This window comes from Hippopotamus amphibius, chromosome 2 (assembly GCF_030028045.1).
Source record: "Hippopotamus amphibius kiboko isolate mHipAmp2 chromosome 2, mHipAmp2.hap2, whole genome shotgun sequence".
NCBI lineage: Eukaryota > Metazoa > Chordata > Mammalia > Artiodactyla > Hippopotamidae > Hippopotamus > Hippopotamus amphibius.
In genome coordinates this window covers 7,759,021-7,777,364 of record NC_080187.1, presented here as the reverse complement: position 1 = coordinate 7,777,364, position 18,344 = coordinate 7,759,021, and the positions used below count along the sequence as shown (strand labels likewise).

Sequence of the window (18,344 nt, the reverse complement as noted above, 5' to 3'; positions counted from 1 at the left end):
TGATTTCACATGCTATCTGCTCCTTTTCAGATCTTCCCCACTCAGTACCTGGCCTACCATCCAGCCCACTTCAAACCCTGTGAGTCATCCTGACTCCTCACTCCATCTCTCACATCTAATCCCATAAGGCTGTGGGCTCTGCCTCTGCTATACATCTCAGCCCCCGCCCACTGTCATCTCTCCCGGTACCAGGCTTCCCAGGCTTTCATCCTTGCCCCCTGTGGTTCACCCTCTGAGCTGCAGCCAAAGCGATCTTTTTAGGACAAATCATGTCACTCCTCTGCTTACCCGCTCCAATGTCTTCCTATTGCACTTAAAAAAAAATCCAAAATCCTGCCATAGCTTTAAGGCCCCAAGTGGTCCTCACCTCTTACTATACTCCCCTTGCTCTTTTTACTGCAATAACCCTGGCCTCCTTGCTTGCTCCCGTCGCAGGGCCTTGGCCCCACCTGTTCCCTCCATCTGGAATACTCTGCCCCCAGATCAGCTCTTGGCTGGCTCCCCTTATGCTCTGAAATGTCTTCACTGACCCCTCTATTCAGTGTTGCCTCCCACCCTCAGTTACTCTCTGTTCTCATTAACTTGTTTTATTTTGTTCATAGCCTTTACTGTTCTTTGAAATTATCTATTAATTTATTGGTTTGCTTGTTTCCTGTCTGTCTTCCCTCATCAGAACGTGAGCACCTTAGGAACAGAGACTATCTGTACCTCTGTATCCCCAGTACCTAGAATTCTACCTGCATGTAGTGTGTGCTCAATAAGTATTTATTGAATGAATGGGATTATATAGGATTCCCTGTAGGAGTAGGTCCCCCAACATGACATTGGGGAAGGCTTTCCAGAGGGCCTGCAGGAGTTGGCCAGGAAGAGAAAGACCAGTTCAATCGGAGGAATTAAAAAAAAAAAAATGTGGGAACGTCTTAAGCATGGATTGTTCTGGAAACTATACATAGTCCAATTTGGCTGGAGCAGGAGATGGGGGAGGGGAGGTCAGAGGAGTTGGAGACGCATCAGGCAGGCCATGAAGGGCCTCCTTGTCCCTTGAGGGGTTTGAGCTCTATTCTGAGGGCAGTGGCAGCCCCCAAAGGATGAAACATCATGCAGTTTAGAAAGAACCAATGAGTGAAGAAGTTTCCAGGGAGAAAGCCTGGGGTCGGGGGGGTGAGTACTGGGAGGTGCAGTGGCCCAGGCGAGCGGCACTGATGCCCTGAGTCATGCAAGTGCCCACGTGCAGGAGATGTTGAGGTGGTCTGGCCAGGATGAGGGGGTGGAGTTCGCTGAGAAGAGACACTTGTCATCAAGTCCCAGTTTGAGGGAGGCCACTGGAGCTGGAGCAGGTTTAGGGGAAAAACTGGGGTTCTGTTTTAGACAGATGGAATGTGGGTCCAGGTGGGAAGCGGAGACACATCAGTTTTGCAGAAAGAGGGAGTGGTCTACGAGGTCAGCTGCTGGAGAGAGCCCTCTCGGATGAGGAGGAATGCCCACTGGGGGAGGGGCCAGGAAGATGCCAGTCTTGGCAGGAGCAGTTTGGCTGGAGCAGCCTTGGTGTGTATCAAGCAGTGAATGAAGGTAAGGAACTGAGACCGGGAGCAAGGCACACGTCAGATCCCCCTTGCCAGAGGTTTGCAGGGAGGGAGAGATAGGGCTGCAGCTGGGGGCTGGCAAGCAGCTGACTGTATTAATATTTTAAATTGAGGGAAGATTTAAGTGCTTTGGAATGTTTTTTGTTTTGTTTTGTTTTTTAATTTATTTGGTTGTGCCGCGTCCTAGTTGCGGCAAGTGGGCTCCTTAGTTGCGGTTCATCAGCTCCTTAGTTGTGGCATTCGAACTCTTAGTTGTGGCACGCATGTGGGATCTAGTTCCCTGACCAGTGATCGAACCAGGTCCTCTGCATTGGCAGTGCGGGGTGTGAACCACTGCGCCACCAGGGAAGTCCCAGTCCTTTGGGATGCTGAAGGAAGGATCCAGAAGAGAGGAATGTCGGCCATCCAGGATGGGCACGGGGATGGGTTTTGGAGTCCAAGGACGGTTCTGTTATGAGGAAGGGGTGCCTCTTCCATGGTAACAGGTGGTGAGCGCTGAGGCCGGCTTGGCGGCAGTGGGTGGAAGGTTTGGAGGCTGGAAATGAGAGCTCTCAGGTGATGGCTTCTCTTTTCTCCAAAAAGGGCAGGGAAATTTTCACTGGGGGAGGGGGAGTGGAGTGAGGACTTCAGAAGACCAGGCATGTGAGGAGTGGTGGCAGGAACACACGGAAACTGGATTGTTGGGCTCAATGCACGTCCAGTTGAGAATGGAGATCAGGAGTGTGCAGTAGCCCTAACCTGCCCCAGAGCAAGATGGTTATAGGGTTTTCCAGGCAGGAGTGACGGGAGACCCCGGGGCAAGAGAATCAGTGACAAGCTGGACTAGGGAGGGAGAGAGGTGAAGATGGGAGGGGTCAGTGCATTGGGAGGAGGAAGACTTGAAGTGAGGGAAGAATCTGGAAGCCCCCATGACTAATAGCATGGGCAGAAGCTCTGGGATGACCGTGGGGCGGGTGAAGTGGGGGACACTGCTTTGCTTTAGAAAGGGTATCCCTGGGATGTCCCTGGTGGTCCAGTGGTTGAGACTCTGCACTTCCACTGCAGGGGGCAGGGGTTCGATCCCTGGTCAGGGAACTAAGACTCCCCATGCTGCTCAGCATGGTCAAAAAAAAAAAAAAAAATGGTATCCTGTTTCTGGGGCTGGGAGTGCCTTCCAGCAAAGGCAGCCATGCAAGGGAAGGGACTCATATTTTCCCAGGATGCTTCCGGGTGCCTCAGGCCTTCCACTGCAGGGCACTGGCTGTTGGAGGCTTTGGAGGTGGGCTAGGGACCTGCACTCTGGGGTCTGATGCCTCCACATGATGACCCATCACTAGGCTGTTCCTTGCTGGGCCCCCACTCCTCTCCTCGCAGTGGAGATACTGTGCATAGGCTTAACCACCCTCCCTGACCCTGGGAAGAGCCTGAAGGGAGACCCAAAGGTGCCGTAGTAAAGGAGGTTCCCACGGGTGAGAGGCTGAATGAAAGGAGAGCCTGCCTTCCCCAGTTCTGTGTTCCAGCCCCAGGAACTCTTCCCGCCTGCCAGGCCCCACGCACAGAATTCAAGTACATTCACGCTCTCCAGGAATCCTTGCAAACCCTCCTATATGGGTGCTGTTAGCAGCCCATTCTACCCAGGAGGCGCTGCGGCTCCGGGAAAGCGGCCTGCCTGAGGTCGGTGGCAGGAAGGAGCAAGAGCCCATCCCTGGTGCCTCCAGGCCCCGCCCCTGCCCTGCCCTCTCCGAAGAGAGGCTGGAGACCCTTTTCCATCTCAGCAGGGGCCTCAGGACCCCGATTCTGACCAGACACTGGAGTCACCCTGCTTGTGGGGGGGGGACCGTGAGGGGCTGGGTGGCGCCCCTTGTTCTACACTCAGTCTGAGAGTAGGCTTTGCTCTCCTAAAGGGCCGGAGCAGTGCCGGTGCTGGCGACGGAGGCGAGGACGACGCCGCGCGAGGGACGCCAGGCTCGGACCGCGGCGGGACGCCGCGCGCAGGTCAGGGGGAGCCCCGCCCCTCCCGCCACGCCCGGCGCGCTCTCCGCCCACGCGGCGGCTCTCGGGTCTGCGAAGTTCCGTCTGGGTCCGCCAGAGGGCGCCCGCGGGCGGCGGAGGGGGCGGGAGCCTGGGAACCCGGGAGAGGCCGCGGCCGAGTGGGTCCCACCCCTCGGGGGCTGCGGCTCAGCTCCGAGGGTCGGGTAGATGGCCGGGGGATCCGGATTCAGGGGCGTCGGGCGCTCAGTGGAGCCGGGTTCCGGGGACTGCACGCCCAGGGATTCGTAGTCGAGCATTCTGAGATGCCCGGGCGGCTCGGATACCGCCCCCCCACCACCCTCCATCCGGGTGGGGGCTGCTCCTGGACCGCATCTGGGGCGGGTGTCCGGGCCCTGGCCCTGAGATGTCCCTGGCCGAGGAGAGGACACTTGAGAATCTATGAACAGATGTGGGGGGTGGGAGCCCATCTTTGGGGGGGTAGGTCCCCCCACACCCCATTCCGGCCCGCCTCGGCCCCGCCCCGGCCCCAGGCCCCGCCCTGGCCCGGCTGCACCGCCCACTCCCCTCTGCCCGGCCGGGAGCCCGGGGGCAGCCGCCGCCGCCGCCGCCCGAGCGCCCGCCATGCGCGCTGCCCCCGCCGCCCCGCTGCTCCAGCTGCTGCTCCTGCTGGGGCCGCGGCTCGAGGCTGCGGGCGTCGCAGAGCCGCCGCTGCCCGCCGTGGTCCTTGCCATCCTGGCCCGCAATGCCGAGCACTCACTGCCCCACTACCTGGGCGCGCTGGAGCGGCTGGACTACCCCCGGGCCAGGCTGGCCCTCTGGTGAGAGAGATCTGGGCATTGGCACCCACTGGGCATCTACCCCGAAACCCCACCGACAGTCCGGGCTCCAGATGGCCCCATCTGCTCCCTGCCCGGACACCACCCAGACAGGCCCCTCCCTCGCAGACAGGCCCTCCACAGCCTGAGTCCCCGGACAGGACCCCTTCCCCCCCGGCCCTGCAGACTGACCTCTGAGGACTTAGGTTGACACAGGGACACTGTTCCCTCATTCTGGCCCCTACTCCTCCTCTTGGGACCTCCTCTGGATGTAAGTTGGGCCCAGCCCCTCTTGCCCTAGCCTTCAGAGCTGAAACTCAACCCGTGGGACCTGTGGTCGGCCAGACTTGAGTGGAGCAGACAGGAGCAGCTGGCGTCCCCTGGGGCGCGATGTGGCAGAGATCAGCAGGCCTGGGGGTCCTGGGGAGCCCGTGGGGGTGCTGTCAGCGCTGGGCTGCATGCTGCTCTACGGGGGCGTCATACCGGCTCCCCCTTTCCCTGGGCTGGTTCCACCCTCTCTCAGGAGAGGGGCTGGGTCCTGCCAGCCAAGGGCAAAGCCCCCTTCCTGCAGTCTCTCCCCCTAGGCGTCCCCACAGGGCGCTGGAATCAGAGGCCACAGTCTGTGGAAGCCAGAACAGGGAGGAGTCCCAAGCCGAGGTTGGGGATAAACTGACAGAAATGACCAAACTACCCTCCCCAGCACACCAAAGTCGGGCTGGGGGTGGAGCTGTGGCCTGGGGAGGCCGCCCACAATTACCAGTTTGGAAGTTAGTTAGTTCCCACCCCTATAAGACTTGACACGTAGTTAATCTTCACTTCTGGGGAATTGACTTAAAGGGGCAGTATCACCTAAAACCTGGGCTCTTGGCTAAGCCCCCTGCACCCCCCTCTGTCATGAGAGACCCCTTGGAGAGGCTGTGGGTGGTGGCAGTGGAGCTTGGGCCCATCAGCACTTCTCAGGGACGCTCAGAGTGTGGTTTGGTCCTTATTACAACTTCCTGGTAGAGGGAAGCAGCAGCTCCAGCTCCTCTGTCCAGTCCTGACTCAGAGAGGGGAGGGGGGGTGACATGTAGTCACAAAGCAGGGAAGGAAGGTAACCAGGGAACGTGGCGGGTGTGTTCCTCAAAGTTGAGGTACTTTTCATCTTTCCAAATGCATTTGAGTTCTGTTATCTCAGCCCCTGAGCGTGCCAGGACAACTTAAAGTTACAGAGGAAGAAAGTGAAGCCCAGAGAGAGCCAGGATGTACCTGAGGTCACACAGTGGATCACAGAGCTGTGATTGGAACCTGGCTGCCTGCCTTCCTCTGGAGCACAGCTGCCTCCTCTGCTCCCAGGAGAGGCCAGCCCTGCAAGTGTTGGTGCTCCAGGGGTCAAGGCTGCCTCAGGGTTTGGTCCTTCGGTGGTTGTGCCCCCTCACCCTTCCTCCTCCTGTGTCCCAGGTGTGCCACGGACCACAACGTGGACAACACCACAGAGATGCTGCAGGAGTGGCTGGCTGCTGTGGGCGATGACTATGCCGCTGTGGTCTGGAGGCCCGAGGGGGAGCCCAGGTGGTGACCTCGGGGGAAAGTTCTGGGGAAGAGGGAGAAGAGCTGCAGCCCAGAGAGGGAAGGGGCTCCAGGCCAGGGCTCTGTCCACTGCCCTGCAGAGAGGGTGGCCATATGCACCTACCCCGTGGGGACACCTCAACTCTTTACCGCCTCAGGTCCTTCCCAGACGAGGAGGGTCCTAAGCACTGGACCAAAGAAAGGCACCAGTTTCTGATGGAGCTGAAACAGGAAGCCCTGACCTTTGCCAGGGACTGGGGGGCCGACTATATCCTGGTAAGAAAGCCTGGCCTACGATTGGGCTTCCCACAGTTCGTGGCACCTGTCCTGGACGGAACTCTTGGTGTGACCTAACCACCTGTAGGCTGGCTCCTTCAGCTAGCAACTTGGGTCAGGACCCAGATCAAATATTGAGCTTGGATCCCTATGCTTGGGTTCAGACTCGGTACTAAGCCTGGATCCCTGAGACAGAGCCCAGGGCACATACCGAGCCTCGATCCCTGGGCTAGAGCCCAGAGTATAAACTGAGCCTAGTTCCCAGGACTAGAGCTCAGAATAGGTCTTTGGATTTACTTCCTAAAACTTCAGATAAAATTCTTGGATCAGCAACTCAGGTGTAACCTCTGGACCCAACCCCCGAGCCAGTGCCCCAGACTAGCCCCTTGGTCCAGAAACGGATTTACTGGTTTATAGGTTAGACCTCTCTGAGGGAACCCCATTGGATCCTGGGAGTCATTCTGGGTCTCTGGAAATCTGGAGGGATCCCGCTCAGTGAATCCTTGCGGGGCTGCAGCCCAGACAAGGCTGGGGCCTGTGACATCCCCCTCCCCACAGTTTGCAGATACGGACAACATTCTGACCAACAATCAGACACTGCGGCTTCTGATGGAGCAGGAGCTGCCCGTGGTGGCCCCGATGCTGGACTCTCAGACCTACTACTCCAATTTCTGGTGTGGGATCACCCCCCAGGTAAGGCCCGGGACGGGGTGGGGGGGCCTCAGGAGGCTTGAGGTCTGGGAGGAGGGAGGCATGTGGAGAGCAGAGAGCCCGAAGGCCTTGGGGTCTGTGGGCCCCGGTAGGGGAGCGGTGTGCTGGGGATGGAGGAGCGCCCTCTCACAGCCCAGAGCCACGCCTTCCCCAGGGCTACTACCGCCGCACAGCCGACTACTTCCCTACCAAGAACCGCCAGCGCCGGGGCTGCTTCCGCGTCCCCATGGTCCACTCCACCTTCCTGGTATCCCTGCGGGCGAAGGGGACAGACCAGCTGGCCTTCTACCCCCCTCACCCCAACTACACCTGGCCCTTTGACGACATCATCGTCTTCGCCTACACCTGTCAGGCTGCTGGTGAGGACGGCTCTCCTCGGGCATTGCTTCGAGGCCTGTGGGCCTTTGCATGTGCTGTTGCCTCTGCTTGGCATGCCCTTCACCACTCCACAGTTCATCTTGTTAATTCCTGTTTGTCGTTCGGGTTGTAGCCTTTCTTGGGCCCACTGCCCCCCGTAGGTTAGATGTCCTTCTGGCTGTCCCCACCACGGCACTTTCATGCATTCCTTCATTAGGCAGATATTTATGGGACACCTCCCAGGTGCCAGGCACTGGGGAGACAGTGGTGAGTGAAGTCAGGCAGTCCCTGACCTCCTGGATCCTCCATCCAGTCAGTCAAAGGATCACACAAATCAATGTCCAGTCACAATGACAGGAAGAAGAGTTTTTTGATCATAGGTGTTCTGGGAGCTCAGACTAGAGTTGACCTGGTCAGGGAAGGCTTCCTGGAGGATGTAAACTTTGGGTCTGAGATCTAAAGTATGGGCAGGCATTAGCAAGCCAGACAGAGCAAGATAGCGCATTTCAAGCAACGGGACCAGCACATGCAAAGGCCCTGTGGTGTCAGGGGACACAAGAAGGCACAGTGAGCAAAGGGGGCATGATTCAGGCTGAGGCAGGAAAGACAGGCAGGCCCCAGCTTGTATGGACCTGACAGGCCAGCATCTGGTCTTTAGCCTGTGGGTGTCAGGCAGCTATCAGAGGATTACATGATTAGATTTGAATGCTGGAAAATATCATTTTGCTGTGGGAGTTATTTTTAAGATGAAAGTTACTAGAAAGTGTTTGGGTTTGGGGAATTCCCTAGTGGTCCAGTGGTTAGCACTCCCTGTACTTTCTCTGCCGAAGGCACCAGTTCAATCCCTGGCCAGGGAACGACAATCTTGCAAGCTACGTGGCGCAGTCAAAAAAAAAAAAAAGATGTTTGGGTTTGGATGGGATAAACCCAGTCCTGAGGAAGAGTTGAAGCTGAGGGTGAGACAGGGATACTGCTGTTGGAGGAAGGATCTTGAGAAGGCTACGGAGAATGTAGTTCACGGGGTGCACTCATGGGTGGCGAGGACATGAAGGTTGTCTGGTGGGTGGAGAACTTTGCTCCTGGTCGAGGTGAATTAGAAGTGATGATGTAATTGAGAAACGTTGAACCTGGGCAGGCAGTGTGTGAGGGGTGGCCAGGGAGAAGAGTGTCATCGTTTTTTCTGTGCACGAGATATTGGCAGTATCTGCAGTGCAGACATGCAGGAAGAAAACAAAATCTTATCAAGTGCAGAAAGTGAGTGAAGGCGAAACAAATACTTGGAGGAAAAATGAGAAGAAGCAAAAATATTTCCTTGTTTTTTCATTCCTGCCTCTACTTTGAGTATCAGCGGCCGTTTATTGGTCAGCGGTTTGAAGGAGTTTAGTGAACGGAGGTTTTGTCTCCATCACTCATGCTTCCAGCACCCGCAATGAACCAGACTCTGTGTGCCATGCTGGGCCTGGGGTTAACTTTTCAAGAGATACCATGTGCCTGCCCTGGAGGACTCACAGTCTACAGAAGACAGAGGCTAAATAAATGATTATAATAAAGATGGTAAACACTGAAGGAATAAAAAAAGGCTGCGCTGGTTGCCAGGTGGAGGAGAGCACCGCGGGGGCAGGAGAGGGCATGGGGTGAAGTGCAGGGATCTGGGCCAGAGGTGATGGTGCAGGATTGGGGGGAGGGGATGGGCAGAGCGGGGAGAGATTTAGGGGCTGGAGCAATGCCTGGTGGCGTCAGGTAGCCAGGTGGGAGTTTGCCTGCTCCTTCCTCACCTTCATCCCTCGAGGGCAGGGCCTGTCTGTCTCGCTCACCACCATCACCCCAGCACCCAGCTGGTGCTCTAGACACGTCTGTTGACTGAATAGACCATCTTGGCAGAAAGGTCCCTTAGATATTGTTTGAGCCAAGCTGTTTCTCCCTCCAACCCCACAGGTGGGGACCCCAGGTCCCAGAGAGGACTCACGCAGTGGGTCACTGGCAGGACTGGGCCTAGGACCTCTCAGCCAGGTTCCGAGAGCCCTAGCCTTGACTCCAGCACCCACCTGGCCTCTCTCTGCAGGGGTCTCGGCCCACGTGTGCAACGAGCACCGTTATGGGTACATGAACGTGCCTGTGAAATCCCACCAGGGGCTGGAGGATGAGAGAGTCAACTTCATCCACCTGATCTTGGAAGCGCTGGGTGAGGGCTGAGTGCCGGTGTGTCCCCCCCGGCCACTACTGCTGGGGTCGCAGCCTCCCTACAACTCATTCCCTGGCTCTGGGGGCAAGTCCCTTTTCCCGCTGGGCCTCCGTCTGCCCGTCCATACCGTGGAGGCAGGTGGATTCTGTGATCTCCTGCTGGGCATTCTGCCGAGGGGGGAGGAACGAGGAGGGATAGGACTCCAGGGTCGCCGCTAGGGATTCATGATGGGGGCGTGCTCTCCTCTGCAGTGGATGGGCCCCCCATGCGGGCCTCCGCTCATGTGTCCCGGCCCCCAAAGAGGCCCAGCAAGATGGGGTTTGCTGAGGTAAGTCCTCCCAGGCTGCAGGATCGGGGCAGGAGGTGGAGGGCCCTCCCCTGCCCTGCACCCGCTCGCCTGCCTCCCCTGCCTGCTGCAGGTGTTTGTCATTAGCCTGGCCCGCCGGCCGGACCGCCGTGAGCGCATGCTGGGTTCGCTCTGGGAGATGGAGATCTCCGGGCGGGTGGTGGACGCCGTGGACGGCCGGTGAGGCTTCCTGGGTGGGGACAGGGCCCTGTGCAGCCGGGGGGGACAGGGTGGGCCATCGGGGCTCCCTTGGGGTGGGAAAAGCAGACAATGGGTTGAATGGGTTTCCTGTTCCAGGAGGTGTTCAAACAGGGCCGGAGTAATTCTGTCTCAGGGAGTCCCGGGGCAGACAGAACAGGACAGGGCACCCTCCCTCAGCCCACCTGGGGGAGGAAAGTACAATGGTTAAGCTCCCAGGGTCTGGAGCTCCTGGGCCTGGTCACCCGCTGTGTTTTCTCCGGCAAGTCCTCCCATCTCTCAGTGCTACTGTGTAAACGGCGTGTAACTGCCTTCCTCTCAGGGGTTTGTAAGGCTTCAGTAAAGGTTTAGCCAGGGCCTGACGCACAGCAAGCATCCCTGAGGTGAATAATGTCTTCGTTATGCTTACCAGGGTTGTTCTTTTCCGTCCTGAACGTAGGTCCCCGATGGGTGGGGGTGGGTGCAGGCCAGTCGTGTCCCCCCCAGGAACCAGGGGTCGCACGGCCCCATGCGCCCACTGCTGTTTGCTGCACGTGTCCCAGCCCTGTGGACAGCAGGGTGTCCCTCCTTTGCTTGGGCCTCTGCCTAAGAAGCACCTGCCACGTTCCCCACTTTCACCCCGGGTGTGCCCCCCTCAGACTGCTGCCCCTCCCCTCAGGCTGCCCCTGCCCGCGGCGGCTGAGGCTCTCCAGGTCCAGTCCCTGATGGCTTCAGGCCACGCGAAGCAGTTACAAGGCTGAAGCCTGCGTCCAAGCGGACTCCGGTGTGACTGTCCCCAGCTTGCACAGGCCAGGTGCCCTGGACCGGGCCCTGGTGGGCTCCCCTGACCACATTGCACCGTCTCCCTCAGGGTGCTCAACAGCAGTGTCTTGAGGAGCCTCGGCGTGGACCTGCTCCCGGGCTACCAGGACCCCTACTCGGGCCGCACGCTCACCAAGGGCGAGGTGGGCTGCTTCCTCAGCCACTACTCCATCTGGGAGGAGGTGAGGACCCTGCACCCTGGCAGAAAGCGGGGACCCCCATCCACTGCTCTGCACCAGCACTCGTGTGACCGAGCACACTAACGAAGTCCTGGCCAGCTGCTTTCAGCCTCCTGTGGGCCCAACCCTATACCCTATTCACCCTGCGGTCTCCACTGAGCCCCTGCGGGGTGCTAGGAGAGCTTCTGCCCTGAGAACACAGATGTGAACCAGGAGAATGCAGCCCGGGTCCTCCTGGGGCAAAGGGACCAGAGCAGGACGTAGAAATCAAGAAAGAAGGAGGCTTGCCACGGAGGGGGTTGAACAGGCTGTTCGAGAGCGTGGACTGGCCCGGACTCCTGGCCTCGTGTGGGGTCAGGGTGGGCCTCACTGCGGAGGGGAAGGGAGAGGAGGCTTTTTGGCAGAGGAAGACAGGGGAGGCACAGGCACTGTGCGTTCTGTGTGGGAAGAAGAAAGGCCTAGGGCTGGGCCAGGCAGCCTCAGCCCAGGGCTGGGGTGTGAGTACCCGGGAGAGGTCACTGCCTGGACACAGCAGGAGAGGACCTGAGACTGGCCCTCCAAGCGGTGCCCCCTCCAGGAGATGGAGCACAGACTCTGTCCTTGTTTTTATTTTCTACTGGAGCCAGAAAATGTGCGTGTGAGCTGATATTTCTGTTTTTCTGCTGCCACTGAACAGATTGAAGGATGATGTACATTTCACTGTTTGCTGGGCTGATTTCATGCTCCTTTCACATTTCCAGAAGTTACAAAAAGTATTTTTTCTCAGGCATGTCAGGGGCTAGGGTCTTCCCCCACTTCGCACCCCAGCTTCATTCCTTGAGGAAAGCTCAGGAGGCAGAAGTAAGGAGCCAGGCCCTGGAGTCCCTCAGGTGTGGGTGTAGGTCCCAGTTCTGCCACTTCCTGGCTGTGTATCCTTGGACGAGTGGGTTCACCTCCCTGTGTCACCATGTCCATGCTGCAGTAGGGGAACATCATGCCTCCTGAGGGTCCCTGGAGATGAACACTGTGGCCCCTGGGATGCAGGAGCAGTGCTCAGTGACTGCAGCAGCAGGGGTTCTTTCTTTTTTTTGGCTGCACCATGCGGCTTGCGGGATCTTAGTTCCCCAACCAGGGATCGAACCTTTGCCCCCTGCAACAGAAGCACAGAGTCTTAACCACTGGACCACCGGGGAAGTTCCTGATTGCCATCGTGATCTGCTTGCAGAGCAAGACTCTGCCCCCTGGACCTGTCTTCCATCGGGAGAGACCACTCAGAGATGGGTCCCCTTCCCCGAAGGTCACATTGCACAAGGGCAGGGCCTGATTCAGGGCCTGGGGTGGAAGGAAGAAGAGAGGCCGCCCAGCCTTCAGCAGCTGAGTGACACAGCCAGGGATGAGCATTTGGCCTACAGCTGAGACCAGGAGCGTCTGTCAGTGTCATCCAGGTGGGAGGGGACAGCTCAAGTCTAAAGAGCCACCCCCATCCCCCCACCATGTACCACAGGTGGTTGCCCGGGGCCTGGCCCAGGTCGTGGTGTTTGAGGACGACGTGCGCTTTGAGAGCAATTTCAAGGGGCGGCTGGAGCGGCTGATGGAGGAGGTGGAGGCGGAGAAACTTCCTTGGGACCTGATGTAGGCAGCCCGTGCCCCCAGGGGCCAGGGAGAGGGGTGGGCCTCCGGGGGTCTGCCTCCTCCTGTGGGGAGCCCTGGCCAGCCCTCCCTTCCCCTGAGCCTGACCCTACAGATGGGGTTGGAGGAGGGGTCCTGGGACATCTACAGTGACTCCTGGGACCCCTGGTGTCACCTGCAGCTACCTCGGCCGGAAGCAGGTGAACCCTGAGGAGGAGGCAGCCGTGGAGGGGCTGCCGCACCTGGTGGTGGCCGGCTACTCCTACTGGACACTGGCGTATGTCCTGAGCCTGGCTGGCGCCCGCAAGCTGCTGGCCCCCCAGCCCCTGCGTCGAATGCTGCCTGTGGATGAGTTCCTGCCCATCATGTTTGACCAGCACCCCAAGTGAGCCTCAGATGGGGGCAGGGCAGGGTCAGCCCATCCTGAGAGCCCACCTCAGCAAGTAGTAAGTCCCCTCACTGGGCAGGCTTGCAGGGCTGAGTCCCTTCCGGTCACCAAGGACTAGCCCAGCTTAGCCTTGGAGTCAGACCAATCTGTGATGCCCTGCAGTTTTCAGTCAAACAGTTTTCCTGGTCTATGCCTCAGTTTCCCCATCCGGAAAATGGGGCTAAGAGAAATCCCGCCTCAGGGTTAGATGGGGAGGGTGGTCAGGTGCTTCGGGGTGAGGTACCTGGCTCGAGGCTGGCATGGGTCTGGGTGGAGCTCCCCTGAGCCAGCCCCTCTGAGCCAGCCTCCCGCATCCCAGCGAGCAGTACAAGGCACACTTCTGGCCACGAGACCTGCGGGCCTTCTCAGCCCGGCCCCTGCTCGCTGCTCCCACCCACTACGCGGGGGATGCCGAGTGGCTCAGTGACACAGAGACGTCTTCACCCTGGGATGATGACAGCGGCCGCCTCATCAGCTGGAGTGGCTCTCATAAGACCCTGCGCGACCCCCGCCTGGACCTGGCCGGCAGCAGCGGGCACAGCCTCCATCCCCACCCCCGGGATGAGCTCTAGGTGGGCCTCGGTCTTCTCTCCCCTTCAGCGGCTGACTCTCTGTGTTTGGGTCTCCTCTTCTCAGCGGTCTTCTCTCTCCCTCTCTCTGTCCCTGGCTTTCTCTCTCTCTCTCTCTCTCTGTGTCTGCACTTCTGTCCACCTCTGATGCGCCCCCATCTCTCTGTGTCTCTGACTACCTCCATGTCTGCTTCTGTGTCTGTCACTCACTGTCCAACTCAAGTTCTTTCTGATTCTCTCCTCTCACCTCGTCTGTCTCCCCAAGTCCAGGTGGTGACTCCAGAGACGCGCCCAGGAACAGGCCACAGCTGTCCAGGGAGCAGAGCAGGAGCTGCCAACAGGAACCACAGACCCAGTAGGGACCTGGCTGCCACCTTGGGCATGGCCACTCTGCCCTCTGGACCCGTCTTCCATTGGGAGAAACCACTCAGAGATGGGTCCCCTTCCCCGAAGGTCACGTAGCACGAGGACAAGGACTCGTAGGCCCTCTGACTTTGCCTGGCCTGATTCAGGGCCTGGAGTGGAGGGAAGAAGGGAGGTCCCCCGGCCTTCAGTTTCAAGCTGGGCAGACCCAGGAGCCCTGCGCCCCACTGAAGACCCAGCTGCTGGGCCCCTCTGCCCCCATCTACCTCCACCTCAGCTCCCTGCCCAGCTTGATGCCTGGGTCTCACCTCTTCCCTGGCCAGTGGGAAGTGCCAGGAGGTGGGAGGAGGACCCAGCACACAGGAGGCCATCAATAAAAGCTGGCTGGTGTTGCACTTTATACTTTTTAACTCTTGGCTGAGCCTCTTTGCGTGTCCTAAGGGCAGGGAGGGAGGCCTTCCCGATCTATGGATGAGCAGGTGGAGAGACAGAGAGGAGAGGGCAGCCTGGAGGAGGAGTTGGGCCACTGGCATCACCTCCTTCATCTGCTCATTGGCAGAGTGGAGGCGGGAGGAGAAGTATTGATATCTCACAGGTCATGTGGGGATAAAGTGGCCGGGCCGGGAGCCCAGCCCACGGTGAGTGCTTACCCACTGCTACTGTCATGGTCATCACCGGCTTCACCTTGCTGGCCAGGGTGAGCCCAGACCAGGCCCAGGGCTGCTGAGGCCTCCCTGCCTTTGGATCTTCACTTGTGCAGTTGGAAGCCCTCCCCTGGAAGTGGCTGGGGAGATCCGGGGCTCCCCTCCCGCCCTAACCAGTGTGGCCGCCAGAGGGCGCAACGGGGCAGAACCTGGACCTTGTGGGCCAGGGCGCCCTCTGCTGGTATGGGGCCGACAACGGGAAGGGCGTCTGGGGCACTTGGGATCTGCCCCCTGTTCACTGGGTACCTGCAGCAGCTTTACCTTCTGCTCCTGCTTGGGAACTGGCAGCCTTCCTCCCTCCCCGCCCCTGCAGGGCCCAGCAGCTGTCTCCAATCCCTGCACTCAGGCAGCCGGAGTGGGTGGGTGGGGAGGAGGCTCCTTGCCTTGGAGGTGGCTGCCGTGAGCAGCGCAGGACCTGCCATCTCCAGGTTTCTTTCTTCAGAGGAGCGCCTCCCCCATGCAGCCCCTTGACTTGGTTGTGTACGCACCTGGGTTCTGGCAGAGTCGGTCATGCACCCTCTGGGGCTGGGCTTTTCCCCCTTCCGTCCCAGAGATGAGGTCCCGCTGGCCTGGCTTTGGTTCCAGAGCCTGGCATGGCTCTGAGAAGCACTTTGGGCCAGAGCTGTGGGATTGGTACTCTGTTCATTCCAAGATCAAAAGCCATTGATTCTGGTTGGCTGCGACCTTGAGTGAGCCACTTCTCCTTTCCAGGCTCCAGGCATCCCTTTCATTCATTAAAATGAACGTTTATTGAGCATGCTCTATGGGCCACGTTTAGGTCCTAGGGATACAGTGGTGAATAAAACTGCCCCCCAAAAATCCTTGACCTCATGGAGCTGACATTGTAGTGAGGAAGACAGACAGAAACAGAGAAGTAAATATTGGAGGGTGGTAAGTCCTACGGAACAAAATGAGGGAAATATCAAGTATGATCTGAGAAGTTAACATCTGAACAAAGACTTGAAGGAAGTGAGGGGACAAGCTATGGGAACATGGGAAGGAAGTCCATTCTAGGGCAAGGGAGCAGCATATGCAAAGGTCCTGAGGCAGGAGCAGGACTGGTAGGTTCAAAAGACAGCAAAGAGGCCAGTGTGGCTGGAGCAGCATGAGCAAGGAGGAGCCAAGTCCTTGAGGACATGGAGCCAAGGTTGGGGCCAGAGCAGGGAGGGCCTCGGAGGTCATTTTGGCTTTTATTCTGAGACAAGGAGCCCCTGGAGGGTTTGAGGCAGAGAAATGAGACAATCTAATTTTTATTTTAACATGATTACCCTGGCTCCTGTAATGAACTGTAGTTGGATCCAGGGTAAAAATAGGGAGATGGGTTAGGCACCCATTGTGATAATCCAGGTGAGACATGATGGTGCCTCAGACCGGGGTGTTAACAGTGGGGGTGGTGAGAGCCAGCAGAATTTCAAGAGAAGAAATCGACACGCCACCGCTGGGAGCTGCTCCCTGCACTGCCTAGCCACGGTCAACTCTTCTGTGTTCTTCCACATTGTCGGCCAGCCCTTGGCCTGCATCTCCTTCAAGCTGTTTGCAGACAAAGTTCCAAAAACAGCAGAATACTTGCATGTTCTGAGCACTGGGGAGAAAGGATTTGGTTATGAGGGTCCTGCTTTCACAGAATTATTCCAGGATTTATGTGCCAGGGTGGTGACTTCACGTGCCATCGTGGCACTGGTGGTGTCCAGCTACAGGAGAGAAATTCGATGATGAGAATTTCACCCTGAAGCACACGGATCCTGGCATCTTGTCCGTGGCAAACGCTGGACCCAGTACAAGTGGTTCCCAGTTTCTCACCTGCACTGCCAAGACTGAGTGGCTGGATGGCAAGCATGTAGTCTTTGGCAAAGTGAAAAAGGGCATGAACAGTGTGGCAGCCATGGAGTGCTCTGGTCCCAGGAATGGCAAGACCAGCAAGAAGCTCCCCATCGCTGTCTGTGGACAACTCTAATAAATCTGACGCACGCTTTATCTTAAACTTTAGCCCATTCCCTCTGTAGCTTGGGAGAGTACCCCTCACCCTCATCTGCTCGTGACATCCTATAATCTTTGTGCTTTTGCTGCAGTTCTTTGGGTTTCATATTTTTCATTCCCCTCCAAGACTAGCTGGATTGCAGAGTTAAGTTTATGATTATGAAATAAAAGCTAAACAACAACAAAAGAGAGACAGAAATAGAGAGAGGATAATGTCAAAGTTTTGGACCCAGATTACTAGAAGAATGGAACTGCCATCAACTGAAATGGAGAAAACTGTAGAATGGGAGAGGAGGGCTGGATTGAGGGCAGGTCTGGGGATCATTTTTAGGCATGCTACATTTGAGATCCAGGGGCAGGTGTCAAGTAGGAGTTGGATACACAAGGGCTGGAGATAGAAGCTCGGCGTCCCCTGTCCTGACCCGAAAGTCCTGGCCCCAAACCACACACACACTCCATCACCAGTTACCTGGGGATCTGGTTGAAATGCAGATTTCTGCTCCCTACTAATTTCCCCCCACCACAGAGTTCTGATTCAGTAGGTTGTGGGTGAGGCCTGACTGTTTTTTGTTTGTTTGTTTGGTTGGTTGGTTTCTTTTTGGCTGCATTGGGTCTTAGTTGCGGCAGGCACGCGGGATCTCTGTTGAGGCATGTAGGATCTTTTTGTTGAGGCACGCGGGCTTCTCTCTACTTGTGATGTGTGGGTTTTCTCTTCTCTAGTTGTGTGGCGAGGGCTGCAGAACGTGTGGGTTCTGTAGTTTGCGGCACGCAGGCTCTCCAGTTGTGGCTTGCAGGCTTAGTTGCCCCGCTGCATGTGGGATCCTAGTTCCCTGATCAGGGATCTAACCCATGTTCCCCACATTGGAAGGCAGATTCTTTACCACTGGACCACCAGGGAAGTCCTGAGGCCTGTTTTTTCATTTGTTTGTTTGTTTTTAATTAATTAATTAATTTATTGGCTGCATTGGGTCTTCGATGCCGCACACGGGCTTTCTCTAGTTGTGGCGAGCAGGGTCTACTCTTTGTTGCGGAGCACGGGCTCTAGTTGCATGGGCTTCAGTAGTTGTGGCACACAGGCTCAATAGTTGTGGCACACAGGCTTCGTTGCTCCGAGGCATGTAGGATCCTCCTGGAGCAGGGATGGAACTGCGTCCCCTGCCTTGGCAGGCAGACTCTCAACCACTGCGCCACCTAGGAAGTCCCCTGACTGTTTTTGAACAAAACCTCCGCAGGTGATTCTGAGGAGCTGACATGTTCGGGAATTGCTGCTAAATCTACACACAGTAAACTTTACTTTTTTTTTTTTTCCAGTGAAAGAGTCTTTAAATTCTATAGTGCTTTACAATTTTCAAAAGTTGCACACACATGATTTCATGTAATTCCATAATAACCCCTTTTCCCCTTCCCCTGTATTGCCCCTCCCCCTTCTCTCTCCCCACTGGTAACCCCTATTTTTTTTTTTCTTTTTTTTCTCCGAATTCCTGGTTTAATAAGGACTTGTTTATTTTGAGAAAAAAAGGTCCCAAACATCAGGCTGTTCACAAAAAAACCCGACAGTATCAACTTGAGAAAACAAATCTTAAGACTATTACACTAACTATTTTTCTAGAGGATGCATTTGACAGGCCGACTCTCATTCAAAAAATACATTGTTACATTTGTGTTGAACAGCCCCACGTAGCACTCATATGTGGGGTATAACACACATACCTCGAACTCAAAGCTGCTC

General features: G+C 57.2%; 1 protein-coding gene across 4 annotated transcripts; it reads left to right on the top strand.

The window, feature by feature from the left end:
• The first annotated feature begins 3,243 nt into the window (after positions 1-3,243).
• On the top strand, positions 3,244-14,334 carry CERCAM (cerebral endothelial cell adhesion molecule). Of its 4 annotated transcripts, none has more exons than XM_057724356.1 (13): positions 3,244-4,372; positions 5,810-5,920; positions 6,076-6,193; positions 6,752-6,886; positions 7,059-7,263; positions 9,324-9,443; positions 9,695-9,771; positions 10,838-10,970; positions 11,734-11,807; positions 12,451-12,578; positions 12,757-12,960; positions 13,322-13,574; positions 13,842-14,172. In XM_057724356.1, the coding sequence occupies exons 1-12, from the start codon at positions 3,993-3,995 to the stop codon at positions 13,572-13,574; spliced, it is 1,938 nt and encodes a 645-aa protein (XP_057580339.1). In that variant the 5' UTR covers positions 3,244-3,992; the 3' UTR covers positions 13,842-14,172. The 4 variants fall into 4 exon arrangements, with proteins under 4 accessions (XP_057580339.1, XP_057580337.1, XP_057580338.1 ...); XM_057724355.1 differs by lacking the exon at positions 11,734-11,807 and adding an exon at positions 9,863-9,969 and having other exon boundaries at positions 3,249-4,372; positions 13,837-14,172; XM_057724353.1 differs by lacking the exon at positions 11,734-11,807 and adding an exon at positions 9,863-9,969 and having other exon boundaries at positions 3,250-4,372.
• The last annotated feature ends 4,010 nt before the right edge of the window (positions 14,335-18,344 follow it).

Coding starts and splice junctions, on each gene's coding strand:
- CERCAM (XM_057724354.1), top strand. CDS start 3,993: ATGAACAGATGTGGGGGGTGGGAGCCCATCTTTGGGGGGGTAGGTCCC. Junction 4,373..5,809: donor CGGGCCAGGCTGGCCCTCTG/GTGAGAGAGATC, acceptor CCTGTGTCCCAG/GTGTGCCACGGACCACAACG. Junction 6,887..7,058: donor GGTGTGGGATCACCCCCCAG/GTAAGGCCCGGG, acceptor CGCCTTCCCCAG/GGCTACTACCGCCGCACAGC.